The sequence below is a fragment of the Chiloscyllium plagiosum genome, unplaced genomic scaffold (genome assembly GCF_037043375.1).
Source record: "Chiloscyllium plagiosum isolate Xiang-an unplaced genomic scaffold, Cpla_swu_hap1 HiC_scaffold_47, whole genome shotgun sequence".
Lineage (NCBI taxonomy): Eukaryota > Metazoa > Chordata > Chondrichthyes > Orectolobiformes > Hemiscylliidae > Chiloscyllium > Chiloscyllium plagiosum.
Window position 1 is genome coordinate 19,381,491 of NW_028270185.1, and position 17,846 is coordinate 19,399,336.

The following is a 17,846-nucleotide window of genomic DNA, read 5'->3' on the forward strand; positions in this document are numbered from 1 at the left end:
TTTTTTGGGAGAATGGAATAGGCACCAAGCAGAGTTGTAGAAAGTCAGTTCTCAAGGAAATAAGTCTGGGTTACCACCTTCACCCTATTCTTCACCAGCTTTAAAATATTGTGATCAACAACTTGACAGGGTGAATGCCAACAGGATGTTTCCCCTCGTGGGAGAAACTAGAACATGGGATCATTGTTTCAACCAGAGGTCACTTGCTTAAGATGCAGATGAGGAGATATTTTCTTTCAGGAATTTGAGACACTGTGGAACATACTCTTCCCCAAAGAATGATCAAAGTGAGCCCAGTAAACACTTTTAAGGCGGAGATTGATAGATTTTTGACTAAAGGGAAAGACAAAGGGTTGGCAGGAAAGTGGTATTGGGCCACAATCTTATTGAATGGTTGAACAGGTTTAAGGGCTGAGTGGCCTACTCCTGAACTTGTATATTCATATGTTTATCACACTAACGTGTAATGTAATAACGCAGGTACTTACAGTCAGGCTTTTAAAACAGACATTATCAAACATTTTGCTTCCAATCCGAAACTGCTCTCACACTATTTATAAATGATTTGGAGATGCCGGTGTTGGAGTGGGGTGTACAAAGTTAAACATCACACAACACCAGGTTATAGTGGTTGTCACCTGATGAAGAAACAGCTCTCCGAAAGCTAGTGCTTCCAATTAAACCTTTTGAACTGTAACCTGGTGTTGTGTGATTTTTAACCACTTATAAACCTTGTGATGTGGAAGGTGCTGCTGTTGGAACAGGGTAGACAAAATCAGAAGTCACACAACACCAGGACATTGTCCAACAGGTCTATTTGAAATCAGAAGCTATCAGAGCATAGCCTCTGTCAGGTGAAGTCTTGTGGATCAGCTGCGCTCTAGACCTTGGGGCAGTTTCTTAGCTCACTCTGTTTTAAGAGTTAATTTCACCAGTGTTTCCCACTAAGTAATTAATAATCATTTAAAATCATTTCAGCTTTTCATAAAACTATTGAAAAAGTGACTTGAACAACTTAGAGGATCCAGAACCAGTCTGAGAAAGTCCTCAAGGTTGTTGAACTGAAAATAGATTTTATTTCAAAACTGACAAAAGTAGGTGTACAGTACAAGGTTGCATAATGTGCATTGAAAATGCAGTACATCAAGCTCCAACATCTCTGGCATTCTCCCCACATTTAATGTGGCCACTTAATGGGGAAACTGGATCAAATAAAATTATATCTGTGCAAACACATTTTTATTTCCTTTGGAGGTACTTATACTGTAAGTTGTTCCTGTTAGAATTGGAACAAACATCATGCGCTCCCAGAACAGATACGCACAGGTCAGATAAAAAGATCCCTTCACACTGTCCCCAACACTCCCAGATCAGGTACAGCAAGGTGTCAAATACAGAATAAAGGTTCTTCGTAGAGCAGACTGACAAGAGCAGTGTGGCGTCCATAGCACTGTGGTGACCGCTTTGCAACTGTTGGCCTGTATGCTCCATGTGAGATTACTGAATCAAAGCTACTTTGCCAATATGGACCAAATCCAGCAGGTTGACAAACACATTACCTGTTAGGATTCTTACAGCAACTGACCAGGGAGACATTGATCTTGGCTCATATCTCGATAAGTGGTAGGTCCAGCATTTAGAGACCCACCCAGCCTGACAATCTGACTCAGACTGTGAACACACAGGAATACAAAGGCAGTATGCAGTAATCCCAGGGTAATTACAAGGGTGTTGGTAACACTCATTGCCAGACAGCTTCTGCACAAGTACCAATTTCTGTCAGGTTGAATTTCCATGAAAGATAGTCCACTCATTTCTCAAGGCAATCCTGGAGCAATGGCAAAGTTGTGATTCCCAGGATCTTCTGTCAAGATTGTCGACTGATCAGAAGTACTCAATGAAAATTCAACTCCATGATCACATCTTTTGCCATCACTCGCTGTCGAATGTTACACCTTGAAGGGCATTGATGAATGAGACTCAGGATCAATTAGGATTCCAGATCCATTTTTGGGTTGTGCAGGATTTTGGTTCTCATGTTGGTTCAACATTGGCACTGAGTGAATAATTTCTCCACAGACCTGTTAGATATATTTACAGATCTGACTCAAATCCTCACCTTCAGTCAGGGGTTTGCTAAACGGTGAGTGCCAGTCTCGACTAAACACATCCTGCAGTTGTTTTCGCACGGAAGAGCCTGAGGAGTGCCTCATTGTGCTGCTCTGGTTAACCACCAGGCCCACACCTGCTGTGTTATTAAAGTAGTCACCAGACCAGTTGGAAGTCCCTGGAAAATACACACACATGAAACCATTCTGTTTAAGCATGTCCAGGGGTTTGTGAATAGTTTGGAGACATGGAGTGAGAGGCACACAAAAACAGATTTCAACTTGGGAATTTCTCTTTATCTCCTATACTATTTCAAGGTGTAGCCAATCTGAATTGGCTATATACCACATTTCTAAAGGAGCAGCTTTGAGCAGGAAGACTAAAAGCAACATCACTAGGAGGTTGGGGAAACAACTGCACTGTAATTTTTGGCTCATATATCCCACCTATACTACCAACCTTTGTGTCAGCAAACTGAAATAATTAGTTCTGTAATTGTTTCTTCAAGCATAATAAAGTAATTATTTCAGGCTTTAGCAGAAACTTGGGAACATTTGATCACTTCCTTCAAATTTGAATACATACCCGTTAACCCTAATTACGTGTCTCCTGCTGACTAGCTAGTCAGTGAACCAGGTAAATAACTTAATTTTATCTAGCAATCTCTTATGCAGAACTTTATCAAATACCATCTGGAAATCTTTATAATCTTCCAGTCTATTACTTTAATTATCACTTCCAAACAAGTTAAATATCACTCATTGGACAGGACCTACATTTTACAAATCTATATTGTCTCTCTTGAACCAGTTCAGAATTCTGTGTTTGAGACTCAACTTTCCCGAAATAGATGTTAGATGGGCAGGTCTATAAACTTAACTGGCTTCTCTCACTTTCTCACCCTTTTGAAATAATGGAATTTCATTTGCAGCTTTTTTATTTGGGGTGGGGGGTCCACATAGTGTTTGATTAAGTTTGTCTGATTATAGATCCTTGTAGAGTGCTTGACTGCCTTCTCCTATGGGTGGAGCTAATGAGTCAATGACCGACTCCTGACGATGCAGAGGTGCTGGTGTTGGACTGTGATGGACAAAGTCAAAAATCACGCAACATCACGTTACAGTCCAACAGGTTTCACTTGAAACTGCAAGCTTTCAGAGCCCCCACTTCTTTCTCAGACAGCTAGTGAGAGAATACTTCAGACACAGAATTTATAGTAAAAGATCAAAGGGTCATACAATTTACGGAAATGTATTGAACAAATCTAGATGGTTATTAAGTCTTCAATGGTTAGAATGGAGGTGCAGGTTGTGATGCATTAATATGTAAATCCCTGCCTCAAGATAACTTGAGGTTTTATCAGAATAAAGGTGACGCCTCTGGTCAGACAATGCATTTTAGGTGTGAATGCATGTTTCAAATCTGTTTGTATATCATCCTGGAGCCAGACTGGATACAGTCACCGAACAGAGGCTAATAAGTATGTTTGGTACCCATGAGGATGCCTCAACTGGGATCTTGAGTTCATGTCACATTACAGGTGACCCCGCCCACATTCACCCTCACGTGCATATACTCCTCCCCACCCTCTCACATGCATATACTGTTCCCCGTCCCCTCACGTGCATAATACCCCCTGACGTGCATGGTATTCCCCTGCCCACACTCACCCCCTGATGCGCATGGTACGCCCCCGCCCACACTCTCCCTCTAACGTGCATAATACTCCCCAACCCCCTCTCGCCTCTGACGCACATAAAACACCCCCTCTCACATGCATACACTCCCTCGGCCACACATACTTTCCGCTACCCCCCCACTTGTCCTCTCACGTGCATATACACCCCCACCCACAGTACTTCCCACTCCCCACCCCACCCATTGTCCCACTCACCTCTGACGGGTGTATACTCTTACCCTATCCCCACTTACATTCATGGCATATACACTCCTCCCTCCCTCCTCCCCCCCCCCCCCAATCACACATGCCCTCTCATGCGCATATACTTCCCCCACCCATACTCCCCCTCTGACGCACATAGTTTCCCCCCAGCACACTCGTCCGCTAACGCGCATATACTCCCCCACCCTCACTCGTCCTCCCATGTGCATATACTCCCTTCCCCTCCACCCCACACACACCCTGTCGCGCGCATATACTCCCTTCCCCCCACCCCAAACATCCCCTCGCGCGCATATACACCCTTTCCCCCCCCCACCCCACACATCCTCTCGCGCACATATACTCCCATTCCCCCACCACACACACGCCCTCTCGCATGCATATACTCCCGTCCGCCCCCCACTACACATGCCCTCTTGCGCGCATATACTCCCTTCCCCCCCCCACCACACACGCCCTCTCGCGTGCATATACTCCCTTTCCCCCCCACCACACACGCCCTCTCGCCCGCATATACTCCCTTCCGCCCCCGCATACTCTCTCACAGGCATATACTGCCCCACCCACAATACTTCCCCCTCCCTCCCCACCCACAATACTTCCCCCTCCCTCCCCGCCCACTCGCCTTCTCACGAAGATAGACCCCTCGCCCCGCTCACTCGCCCTCTCACGAGCATAGACCCCTTGCCCTCTCATGAGCATAGACCCCTCGTCCACCGACAGTCCCCCTCGCGCGCATCCGCGTCCCGACAGTCCCCCTCGCGCGCATCCGCGCCCCACCGACAGTCCCCCTCGCGCGCATCCGCGCCCCACCGACAGTCCCCCTCGCGCGCATCCGCGTCCCACCGACAGTCCCCCTCGCGCGCATCCGCGCCCCACCGACAGTCCCCCTCGCGCGCATCCGCGCCCCACCGACAGTCCCCCTCGCGCGCATCCGCGCCCCACCGACAGTCCCCCTCGCGCGCATCCGCGCTCCACCGACACAGTCCTCCTCACGGGCATCCGTGCCCCACCAACACAGTCCTCCTCACGCGCATCCGCCCCCCACCCACAATCATTCTCCTGCTCTCTCCCCACACACACGCCCTCTCATGGGCATATACATACTCCCTTCCCCTGCATGCACACACGCACTCTCACACGCATATACTCTCTCTCTCCCACACACACGCACACCCCCACCCCATCTCATGGGCATATACTCCCTTCCCCTGCATACACGCGCGCTCTCACGCGCATATACTCCCCTCCACCCCCCACACAAACACGCCCTTTCGCACGCATATACTCCCTCTCCCCACACACCCTCCCCCCCCCGCCCACCACATTCACCCTCTCACCCATCTATATTCCCTCACACTCGCACACCCTCCGAAGCACACACTAACATGCACACATACTCCCTCTCAAGCACACATAAATCTATGGGGTAAATTTGCAGGTACATTCTATTTTGTTCAAAGAGCACACAATCTGTACACATGATGTGGCGGTGCCGGTGTTGGGTTGGGGTGGACAAAGTTAAAATTCACACCTGAGGAAGGGCCTGTGCCCGAAACGTCGAATCTCCTGTTCCCTGGATGCTGCCTGACCTGCTGTGCTGTTCCAGCAATAAAGTTTCAACTTTGATCTCCAGCATCTGCAGACCTCACTTTCTCCTCTAAAATTCACACCACACTTGGTTATAGTCAAACAGGTTTGTTTGGAAGTACAAGCTTTCGGAGAGCTTCCTAATGAAGGAGCAGCGCAACGATACCTTGTACTCCCAAAAACAACTGTTGGACTACAATCTGGTGTATAATTTGTAAACTTATAGACAGACAATGTGGCATTTTATAACTTCTTACTTTGGAAATAAAACCAGTCTGGCTCCAGGATGAGATATCAACAGACTTGAAAAACGGCTTCACACCTAGAATGCATCTTTTGACCTAGTTAAACTTTGTACACCCCAGTCCAACATTGGCATCTCCAAATCATGACTACCATTGTCCGACCTAAAGTGTCATCTTTATTCTGATAAAACCTGAAGCTATCTTGAGGCAGGGATTTACATATTAACCAATCCAAACCTGCACTGCCATTCTGATTAAAGACTTAGTAGCCATCTAGGTTTGTTCAACACATTTGCATAAATTGCAAAACCCTTTGATCTTTTACTATAAATTGTGTCCAGTGTATTCTCTCTCACCAATGTATTCTCTCTCCCTGAAAGCTAGCGGTTTCAAATAAACTTATTGGACTATAACCCGATGTGAGACTCCTGACTGAAAATTCTAGCAAGCAATGAAACATATCACTCATACACGTTATTACATGTATTAAAAATTCTGCAAAATGACTTTTAAATCATGTAGATAAACTATTTGAACTTAGAACTATTGCGATATTATTGAGAAAAATAAGAACTCAATCCAGACAACAGTCCAAAATATAGTCTCATTCCTAAACACTAGCCTTCTGAACATAAATTTGCCATTGCTAAGTTGTAAACCAATTGTGTGCAGGATCAGACAATGTTTGATTGCTTACCAACATAAGCCACTCTGTCCGTCACCATGTACTTGTTGTGATTGACTCGTGCATAGGGAATGCTACTTTGTTCCGGTGTTGCTGGCACCACGAAAATTCTCTGCAAGAATGAAGCAGGAAGAATTATTGTGCTTCCATTGCAAAGCACCTCCAACTGTGCAAGTTGGAGTGGTAGTAATGACAGGTCCTGAATGTTAGTGTGAGTAGGTTCAACAGCCCACCAGTGCATTGCTGAGTAACAGAGGGCATGGCAATAAAGTAACAGAGGGCATGGGTTAGAACATCTTCTTCGGTGCTGAAGGAGATGTTCTAACCCATGGCAGAGGCCATGGAGTTGGGAGGAACGGTGCAAGAAATTAGTCATTGCATCAATAAATAGCAGAAAAGCTGCAAAGGACCATAGAGACTTGGGGGATCCAAGGACTCAAATCTCTGCAAATTGCTGGACAGTGCAAACAATCATTTGAAAGTCTAACTGAATGCTCAACCTTATCTAAGGGGCTTAAATACAAAATGGGTGAAAGTTATGTAGGCTCTAGATGGCACCCCTATCTAGAATATTGTAATCCATTCTAGGTGTGCATCATAGGAGAAATATTTTGGTGTTGGAGGGCATTCTGGTAGGTTTAACTGACTCAGAACCAGATTTAAAAGGTTTACAGGTTTTCGCATTAGGTGGTCAGATGAAGGAGCAGTGATCTGAAAGCTAGTGCTTCCAAATAAATGTTGGACTACAACCTGGTGTTGTGTGACTTTTATTTGTATACCCAGTCCAACACCGGCATCTCCAAATCATCTTTAAGTGGGGGGGGGTAGGATGCAGGGATGTGGTGGTGGTGGCGGCGGCAGTAGTGGTGGTGATGGTGCTGGTAATATTTCCGATATAGATCACTAGAAAGGAAATGATGTAATCCACGATGTGATTCCGATTTAGTCTCAGGTTTATTTGAGGAAGCAACTGATTCAGACACGTATAGTTCACCAGTTACTCAAATAAGTGAGCTTGTGTCCTTTAGTGTTAACCAATCTCTTATTTTTAAAAGACAAAGAAGTCCAGGACAACAGGAAAGTAGAATTTAGATTAGATTAGATTCCCTACAGTGTGGAAACAGGACCTTCGGCCCAACAAGTCCACACTGACCCGCCGAAGCGCAATCCACCCAGACCCATTCCCCTACATTTACCCCTTCACTTAACACTACGGCAATTTAGCATGGCCAATTCACCTAACCTGCACATGTTTGGACTGTGGGAGGAAACTGAAGCACCCGGAGGAAACCCATGCAGACACAGGAAGAATGTGCAAACTCCACACAGTCAGTCGCCTGAGGCGGGAATTAAATTTGAGGCCAACATCAGATCAGCCTTGATCTTATTGAATAGCATGTGGAAAGAGATTGCATGACGTGGCAGCGCGGTTGCTCAGACGTTAGCATAGCACCAGCAGCCCAGGTTCAAGTCCAGTCTTGGAAGACTCTGTACAGAGTTTGCATGTTATCCCATGTCTGCGTGGGTTTCCTCTGTGTGCACCAGTTTCCTCCCACAAATCAAAAATGTGCAGGTTAGATGGAGTGACCATGCTAAATTACCCCATAGTGTCCAGGGATGTGCAGGCTAGCTGGTTTAGCTAAGGTAAATGCGGGGTTACAGGGATAGAGTGGAGAGTCGGTCTGAGTGGGATGCTCTTTGGAGGTCCTTGCAGACTTGATGGGCCGAATGGCTTCCTTCTGCACTGGAGGGATTCTATGATTCTAAGTGATTATATGACTTGATGATCAGATCAGGCTACCTTCCACCACCTCCCAACTGCTCTATAAGAAGGGGGAAAAGCAAAGGCAAAAAAAGAATAGAATGGCTGATCTTAACGTTAAGATTAAGAAGCAACTTAATTCTAATTCTGGAGGAGTCTAGAAGAAGGGGATATAACATTAAAGTTCAAGCCAGGCTATTCATGGGTGATGTTAGGAAGCACTTTGTCACAGAGGGAAGTGGAACTTTTTACCCCCCCACCCAAACCCCCCAATAAAGCTGTTCATGTTGGAAGTCAATTGAAAATGTTAAGGATGTGATCAATAGATTTTGTTAAACAAGGGTATTGGGGGTTACAAAACCAAGATCGGGATTAAAATATAGAGCAGTCACAAAGTTAATTGAAAGGCAATACAGGACGGAGTTTGAATGACTTCCATCTATTTGAATTTCCAAATGACATTTTCAAACTTTGCTAAGTCAAAAGACAAATCCAAAAGCACATTATAAATTGGATGCATTCTCTATAATGGGACCCATCAAAGCTGCTTTCTGAATTCATGCTTTTCAATGTTTATTCACTCACCACTTCCACATTTAGATGGCTCTCATGACTCTTCAGAGCTGCCAGTGACCGGAGGAAAGGGAACATGGATGGGTTGGAGTGTGACCAGCAGCTAATTAGGAGCCGTACTTTCACTTTCCGTTCAAATGCAGCCTTCCGCAGATGCGTGTCAATATCTGGCCAGTATCTACCAATGAAGGTGAAATTGTTATTAGGCAGTGCCAAGCTTGCCAACTAATCACCAAGGACCCCCGGGGTTGTACCCATCCTAAGGTTCATTGAGTCACATTGATTTGCATGTTGCAAATAAAGTAGATTTTGTCATTTATGTAATAGTGTTCATATCCTCAAGATAGAGCAAAGAAAGGCTATTCAACCCATCTACTCTGCTTTGCCATTCAACGAGATCACAGATAATCCGATAACCCTTGACTCCACTTTCCTGCCTTTTCCCCATAATCCTTGACTCCCTTACTGATAAATAAAAGGCTACTCTTAGCCTTTAATATACTTAATGAGTCAATCTCGACAGTTCTCTGTAGAAAAAAATTCCACAGATTCACCACTCTGGAGAAGAAATTCCCCCTTATCTCTTATTCTGAGATCATCTGGTCCTAGACTCTCTGACGAGAAGAGACAACCTCTCCACACCTACCCTCTCAAGTCCACCTCTCATGTCCTAAATTCCAATCAGTATGGGCCCAAACTACTCAACCTCTCCTCATAGGACAATTCCTCCTACCTGGGATCAACTAGTGAACCTTCTCTGGACTGTCTCCAATGCCAGCATATACAGTCAGAGTTGGATAGCATGGAAACAGACAAGGGCCAACTCATCCATGCCAACCAGATATCCTAAATTAAGCTAGCCCCATTTGCCAGAATTTAGCCCACATCCCTCTAAAACATTCTTATTCGCATTCCTAACCAGGTGCCTTTTAAATGCTGTAATTGTACCAGCTCCACCACTTCCTCTGGCAGCTCATTCCATACATGTACCACTCTCTGCATGAAAAAGGTCCTTTGAAATCTTTCCCCTCTCACCTTAAACCTATGCCCTCTAGTTTTGGACTCCCGACCCTGGGAAAGAGACCTTGGTTAATCACCCTATCCAGGCTCCTCAATTTTATCAACCTCTATAAAAGTCACCCATCAGCCTCAGACACTCCAGTGTAAATAGCCCCACCCTATTCAGCCTCTCCCTATAGTTCAAACCTTCCACCCTGGCAACAGCCTTATACAATCTTTTCTGCATCCTTTCAAGTTTAACAATATATTTTCAATAGCAGGAAGACCAGAATCAAATGCAATATTTCAAAAATGACCTAACCGATGTCCTGTACAGCCGCATCATGTCATCCCAACTCAATGATCTGACCAATAAAAGCAAGTGTACCAAATGCCTTCTTCACTACCCTATCTGCGATGCCAACTTCAATGAAATAAGAACCTGCAACCCAAGGTCACTGTTCAGCAACACTCGCCAGAACTCTACCCTGGCAGCACGTTGACTGTGATTAGCACTGCTGCCTCACAGTGCCAGGGACCCCAGTTCGATTCCAGCCTCGGGTGACTGTCTGTGTGGAGTGTGCATATTCTTACCGTGTCTACGTGGGCTTCCTCAGAGTGTTCTGGTTTCCTCCCGCAATCCAAATATGTGCAGGTTAGGTGACTTGGCTATGCTAAATTGCCCATAGTGATCAGGGATGTCTACGTTGGGTGCATTAGTCCAGGGTAAATGTAGAGTAGTAGGGGAATGGGACTGGGCTGGTTACTCTTCGGAAAGTCAGTGTGGGCTTGTTGGCCAGTTTCCGCACTGTAGTAATTCTATAATGCCACTAAGTGTGTAATTCCTGCCCTGATTTGCCTTACTAAAATCTGACACCTGACATTTATCCAAAACGAACTCCATCTGCTACCCCTCACCCAATCGGCCCAAAGTTATCTGATCTTTGTTCTAGGGTCAGTTAGTGCGGTACAATTGACTACAACAAGGCCATCATAAAATAAATCATATTTTAAGACTTTCGTATTATAAATGCTTGTTCATATTTAAAATAAAATGAAATTAGTACAATTTCCTAATTTATCAACTTTTTTCAACCTTTTACTTATAGGTATTGTGGTTTGAGAGACAAATTAATGTATTTTGACACATCCTCTCATTGTGATGATGGGCTCAGTGGTTATTTTCCCAATCAACAGTACAATTCACAAAGCTCGGCAAATATTTAATTTGTTTTACTTTCAAAGCATACTGCAAGTTAATTTCAATAGCCTCTAGGATTTTCAGTTAAATTTAATTCTCTTCAGTAATAGGGCATGTTTAAATTTTTCCAGTTGCACTATAAGTGGCAAATTTTGTTATAGTAGAAACTGATTTTTAGTTTATTTTGTTCCCTCTACTGGTCACTGAAAATATGCAATTTGTGCAGAAGCCAAATTTTTCTCTTCTCGTGTAAAAATTTATAAGCATTCATGTAAGCATGCTGATTTTAATGAAAGGATTGTTTAAAATGGAGAGTTTTGTAAATATAATGAAATCTTTCCTGTGATATAAGAGGTTGATTAAGTATTTAATGAATCTTATGACTTGAAGGAGCCGGTGTTGGACTGGGGGACAAAAGTTAAAAATCACAACACCGGGTTATAGTCCAACAGGTTTATTTGGAATCTGAAGAAGCAATACTTCGAAAGCTAATGCTTCCAAATAAACCTGTTGGACTATAACTTGGTGTTGTGTGATTTTAACTTAAATATCTTAGATAAGGAGCCCAAGACTGTTCACAGTATGAACATTCTAATTGTTTAACAGCCAAAAAAGCAGAGTTTTGAAGTGAGATAACACCCTTAGCATTCCACTTAGGGGAAACTGAATTGTTTATGTTCCCCCTAATTGTTTATGGTCCCCCTAACAGATAATCAGTGGTTTTGGTTTAACTTCTCATCAGAAGGATGGGTAAAGAGATAGGTTGATTGAGCCTATGAACATGGTGTGGAGCTGGTCACAAGTGCATACTTCTCAGGCAGAGAGTTCCCACTGAAGGGGAAGTTCAAAAACAATAGATCGAATGTGATAAAAAGTAGAGGTGGCCAGAGCAGTGACTGATGGAACTTAATATCGAAAGAACAGAAGCAAAAGTCCTCTCTGTGCATGGAGTTAAAATGACTGAGGATGAAGCCAAAGGGGATGTAGAGGTCTTGTTACTCAAACGCAGAACAATTTAAACTCACAAATCAAGCAAGAAAGTAAGTCAGAACAAACTATTCTTTAGTGAATGCTCAGGCAATGGTTTCTAAACTGTGAGTCATGACTCCAATTGATATCAGACAAACATTGAGTAGGATTGCAAACTCTCCCTCCTCCAGAACTGCATCATTCAGTGGCACTAAGGCCCAGGTGGCACTCAAACTGCCTCTTGTCCTGCTCATCACCCAGTCACTTTCTTTCTGGACCATGGGCTCCTGCCCATGGCTGCTTCATCAAATCTTGAAATCCAGCGGCAACTACAAGTACAGTGCTGGTGATTCCACTACTGAGCCAAGGCCCGTCTCAGTCCAACCGTTAAACTGGGTCTGCAGAATGACCTGAGCTCAAAAATCAGTCATCTCAAGACCCTTAACTATTTCTTGGACCAGGTCTGGAGCAGTTCAGGTGAAGCAAATTGACTGCTGAGAACTAAAATAACATTTTCACAAAATAGTTTAATCATTATATGCCAAATGGAGCAGTTTATGAAATAATAATTGGTGAGTATGTAAAATAACATTTAACAAAATATTTTGAAAATACATTCAAATTTATGTTTTATGTTGACCTATAATGTCCAAACTTATTATTTAATTAATAATAAATAATTTAACGTGTTATTGCTAGCATTTTATTGCTCTTCTGTTTTTACCAGTGTTTATGTTGATTCTCAAAAATTAAAATGAGAATGCATTGGAAAATTGTTTGTACAGTTTCATAGTTTTGTCAGCACTAGTGACTAAAATTGCACAATAGTTTTATGCAGAGACAGAGTTTAATGATGAAAGGAGTGAGCCTTTGACTTAGCTCAGTGCTGTCCAATAAAGATTGCTCACTCAGCATAATTATATTAAGTGCATTTCAAGACTTTCCATATCGTGTGTGTCATTAGTTCCACAATGCATACTGTGAGAGTGGAAGTCAACCATGCTACGGGCTACAGAGGTAGCATTGGGGTGTTCATGGGTCGCTTGACAAAGTGGACTAGTATGAGGATTGAACAGAGGGGTGAGAGCTCCAGAAGCTAGATTAGATATAGCTTTACTTACAATTTAAGACCAAGTCCCAAACAATTGTGGTAGGCTTTCTAACCAACCTGTCTTCCCAAATCTGAACTGCCCCCAATGGTAGTTAACTAAGTACATCTACCTTCCCAGAATGAAAACATGGTGGTTGGGTTCCTTATAATAAAGGCAGGTGTTGAAAGTAAATATGCAACTCAAGCTTCCTGCCTCGATAGGTGAAAATCTGGCCCAGAGCAACTAAAAAAGAAACCAAGCATTGCTGATACACATAAAAACAAACATTTGTATATGCAAACACACACAAACAGGATGATCTACACTGTCTACATTTAAGGACTGTCATTTACCTTCTGGGATAAGAGAACACAGTTACTGGAATATAATTCATGACTGCCACATGCACAAACTTTTTTGCATCATCGATGATACTGAGAATGGAGGCAAGGTCCTCAGTCCGTCCATCTGGGCACAATGCACGGGGAGAGCTCTGAAAATGGAAAAGGAACCAGGACATCAATCCGATTTATAGGACAGCCAGACCAACACTATTAGGGGGGGGACAGAAGCATAATACATCAGTCCCGCAGAACTATTCCACTATTCAATGAGATCCTGATTGATGTTTTACCTCAACTTGATCTTCCCACCATATACCCCTTGAATCCTTGAGTATCAAGACACTCTGATCTGTCTTGAAAACAATGTCTGAAAATCCACAACTCTCCAAGTATCCACCTTGCCTACCTTTTACCAGTGCTATCGGCTTCAGAAAGATGTCCTTCCATTTTCTAAACCCCAGAGAATAAAAGCCTCGCCTGGTCATTCCCTCCACAGAGGACAAACCCTTCATCCCAGGAGTCAACTGCCTGAACATTTGTGGCATGCTGTCTAGGACAAGCAGATCGTTCCTTAAGGAAGGAGACCAAAATCGAACAGTATTCCAAGTATGGTATGACTAAGAACCATAATACGATGGCAGAAAGACTTGGTTACTTATATTCTCCAATCCCTTTGTAAAAGCTATATAACATTAGGGAGGCAGTTATCCAGGATTCTAGGCAACTGTTCTGAGGGTATGCGGTCAAATCCCATGAGATGGTGAAATTTGAATGCAATGAAAATCTGGAATAAAAAGCAAATCGAATAATAGCTGCATAACAACTGTTGATTGTCATAAAAACCCACCTTGTTTACTCATGCCCTTTAAGGAACGAAATCCGCTGTCCTTACCTGGCCTACACGTAACTCCAGACCTACAGCAATGTGGTTGACTCTTAACTGCCCTCGAGGTAGTAACAGATGGGCAATAAATGATGGCCTAGCCAGCAACACCCACATCCCATGTAAAAAGAAAAATATAGCTTTTTATTCTTGCATTTCAACTTTGAGATTTTTTTTTTAGATTAGATTTAGATTAGATTACATTACAGTGTGGAAACAGGCCCTTCGGCCCAACAAGTCCACACCGACCCGCCGAAGCGAAACCCACCCATACCCCTACATTTACCCCTTACCTAACACTACGGGCAATTTAGTTTGGCCAATTCACCTGACCCTGCACATCTTTGGACTGTGGGAGGAAACCGGAGCACCCGGAGGAAACCCACGCAGACACGGGGAGAATGTGCAAACTCCACACAGTCAGTCGCCTGAGGCGGGAATTGAACCCGGGTCTCTGGCACTGTGAGGCAGCAGTGCTAACACCAGTAGCTGATGGCATAGCAGTAATGTCAATAAACTAGTAATCCAGAGAAACAGACTAACTGCCTAGAACCCATCTGGTCCACCTTTATCCCTGATCTGTCTATTACCATGCACAATTACGCTGGTCACAAAATAATGCGCTTGATGTTTGAAACTTCTAGAAACAGTCAAAACAATTCAGGTACTCCTACATACCAAACCACTTCAGAAATGTTGCTAGATGTTCATACAACTGCTCACCATGAATTTGTCTATTAGGTCCATCCACATCTCATGAACAAATAACAAAATAGCCTGACTAGCAAGGGAACTAACTCTCAACTGCTCAACACCTGTCCTGCATCTATGCAGATCCCATGAAAACCACTGGAAGAAACAGGCAACGTTTAGGAAGCTTACTGAGAAATAGACACTGGCTGGACTGTCGTTGAGCTCCAGCACCATAGGGTTTTTCTCATTGTAGAATGTTGAGTAATTACTAGGCCATGGAGATGGGATGCTGCTGTTGTGCCCACCGAGATTCCAGTACTCCTCGAAAATTTTGCCCAGATCCTCAGCCAGTTGGCTGCAGTTGAAGATAATGGCTCCCAGCTCCTTAACCTGTCAAAGGTGAGAATGTCAAGGTAAGGAAATCTGGCAAACGTTAGCAATTGGGTGTTGAGCACCTTGGAAACAAAGCTCCTTTTTTTTAAGAAAGGAATTTACATGAAACCCTTCACATACCCAAAATGCCCCAAAGTGACACAAGAATGTAACCCCAAGGCACTTACAGAAGCATTATGTAACAAAGTGTTATGTCGAGCCACGTAAGATGACCAGAATTTTAGCCAAAGAAACTTGTTTTAAATGGGGGCCACAAAGAAGGAGCATGAGGTAGAGATAAGGAGAAATTTAGGGAGGGAATTCCAGTGCTTCTGGTTCAGACAGCTGAAGGTCTGACTATTAACAGTGAACAATTAGAAATAGGGATCCATGAAAGGCTAGGATGAGAGGAACAGAGAGATTTCAGAGATTTGAGAGGTTGGATGAAATTACTGAGATAGGGAGAGGGTGGGACATGGATAGATATGCTAACAAGGATACAACTAAAAACTATTAACCTCAACCCAGAGCACTGAAGGGCAGGAGCAATTCTCCTGACTCCAAAATAATGCCCCTCGCTAATATCCTGACAAATTACTTTTGACTCCATACGTTTGAGCCATAGGCACAGGCTGAATAGGCTTGGGCTATTTTCCTTGGAGCTTTAAGGGGGATTATAAAATGAGAAGCACAGATAGGGCAAATAAGCAAGGTATTTTCCTGGGGGGTGGGGTGGGGGAGGAGGAGTGGTAACTAGAGGGCATAGGTTTAAAGTGAGGGAGAAAAGATTTTAGAAAGGGTACCCAAGGGGCAACCTTTTCATGCAAAGGGTGGTATGTGTATGGAATGAGCTGCCAAAGGAAGTGGTGGACGCTGATACGATTACAATATTTAAAAGGCATCTGAATGGGTATATGAATAGAAGGGTATACAGAGATATGGACCAAGCCCTGGCAAATGGGACAAGATTAATTTAGGATATCTGGTCAGCATGGACAAGTTGGACTGAAGGGTCTGTTTCCATGCTGTACATCTCTAGGACTGTCTATTTGCACCCTCAAGTTGATCCCACCACCTGCCCTCCACAAATGATCATTCTTCCCTCTTCTGTTAATTGCTGGCAGATTGACGCCAAGAGGCAATGTACCTGGGGTCGACTCTTCCCAGTCCTGAAACCCAGTTCATGCCATTTTGACTTTTCCTGTGAAATCTCTAGACAAATCGTCACCAAGCAGTGAGCAAACGTGCATGGCAAAAAGGAAAAAGAACACCATGTTGAAGCTTTTTGCCTTATGCTCATCAAGGCAGAATTGCAAGAATGCCAAACTTGAAAGGAAACAACATGAGAAAAAGGCACTGACTGGATGGCAAATGGACTTTAATTGATTGAGGCTTTGGTCTAGAGATTGTACCAGGGAACAGTTAATTGCGAAGCATTTGTTTTTAAAGCAGGCACATCAACGCTATTTAGTCAAGGTTTTCATGAAGATGCCCCAGGGAATGGTCATGCCCCATACTCATTTGAAAAGGTACAATGGAAAGGACAGCAATTTGAGTGTGCATATATCTCATAACTTCTTTGCATGTATTGAGAGCTTGATATTTTCAGGTTTTGCCATTAGAGATAAGAGTGCTGACACTTCACATCTTAAGCTGTGCCCATCCACAGCTTTTCCTCAGTACCTGAGTCAACGATCTCCAATCCATATTGGCACTTCCAATGTATACATGTTTCCTGTCAACAATCCAGAATTTTGTATGTAGAACTCCAGCCGTCAGTCTGGCCATGTCCACAACTGTAAACTTTGCTCCTGTTGATAGAAAAAACACATGGTCCCAATAATCACATGTGCTATGTTCACTTGACAGTCAACGAAGAACTTTCTTTTTTAATATACAAGTCAAGGGTGTCAGGGGCGAGGCTAGATTTCTTGCCCATCCCTAAATAACCCTGAGAAGGTGATAATGAGCCATCTCCTCGAACCACTGCAGTGCGTGCAGTATGGGTAAACCCGTAATGCTTTTAAGGAGAGTGTTCCAGGAATTTGATGTAGTGACAGTGAACAAACGGTGATATAATTCCAAGTCAGGACTGCTTGTATGCAGGTGGAGTGGAAATTGCAGGTGGTGGTTTTTCACTGGATCTATTGCCATCATCTTCCTTGGTGGAAGAGATTATGCATTTGGCAATCTTGTCACAGGTGCCTTGGTGAGTTACTGCAATGCACCTTGTAAATAATACATTGTTGCTATAGTTGCATTCATGGAGGAACTGAATGTTGCAGGTGGCAGCTGGAATGCTGATTAAGTAGGTTGTTTGGTCCTGAATGGTAGTGAGTTTTGTTAGGACCATCAGGTCTTCCCAAAGTTCTTAATAGCTAATGAAATACTTTTGAAGTGCAGTTAGTGCTGTAATATTAAAAACAC

At 43.6% G+C, this 17,846-nt stretch overlaps 1 protein-coding gene across 1 annotated transcript in view; it reads right to left on the reverse strand.

Moving 5' to 3' along the window:
* Positions 1-972: 972 nt before the first annotated feature.
* Positions 973-17,846, reverse strand: part of LOC122542714 (5'-3' exonuclease PLD3) — a 42,405-nt gene continuing 25,531 nt past the window's right edge. Inside the window, exons 7-12 of the mRNA XM_087984013.1 lie at positions 17,103-17,230; positions 15,237-15,437; positions 13,481-13,620; positions 8,880-9,045; positions 6,545-6,644; positions 973-2,287 (exon numbers count right to left, since the gene is read on the reverse strand). Coding sequence (XP_087840139.1) covers positions 2,085-2,287; positions 6,545-6,644; positions 8,880-9,045; positions 13,481-13,620; positions 15,237-15,437; positions 17,103-17,230 — 938 coding nt within the window. The 3' untranslated portion in view covers positions 973-2,084. The remainder of the gene's footprint in view (positions 2,288-6,544; positions 6,645-8,879; positions 9,046-13,480; positions 13,621-15,236; positions 15,438-17,102; positions 17,231-17,846) is intronic.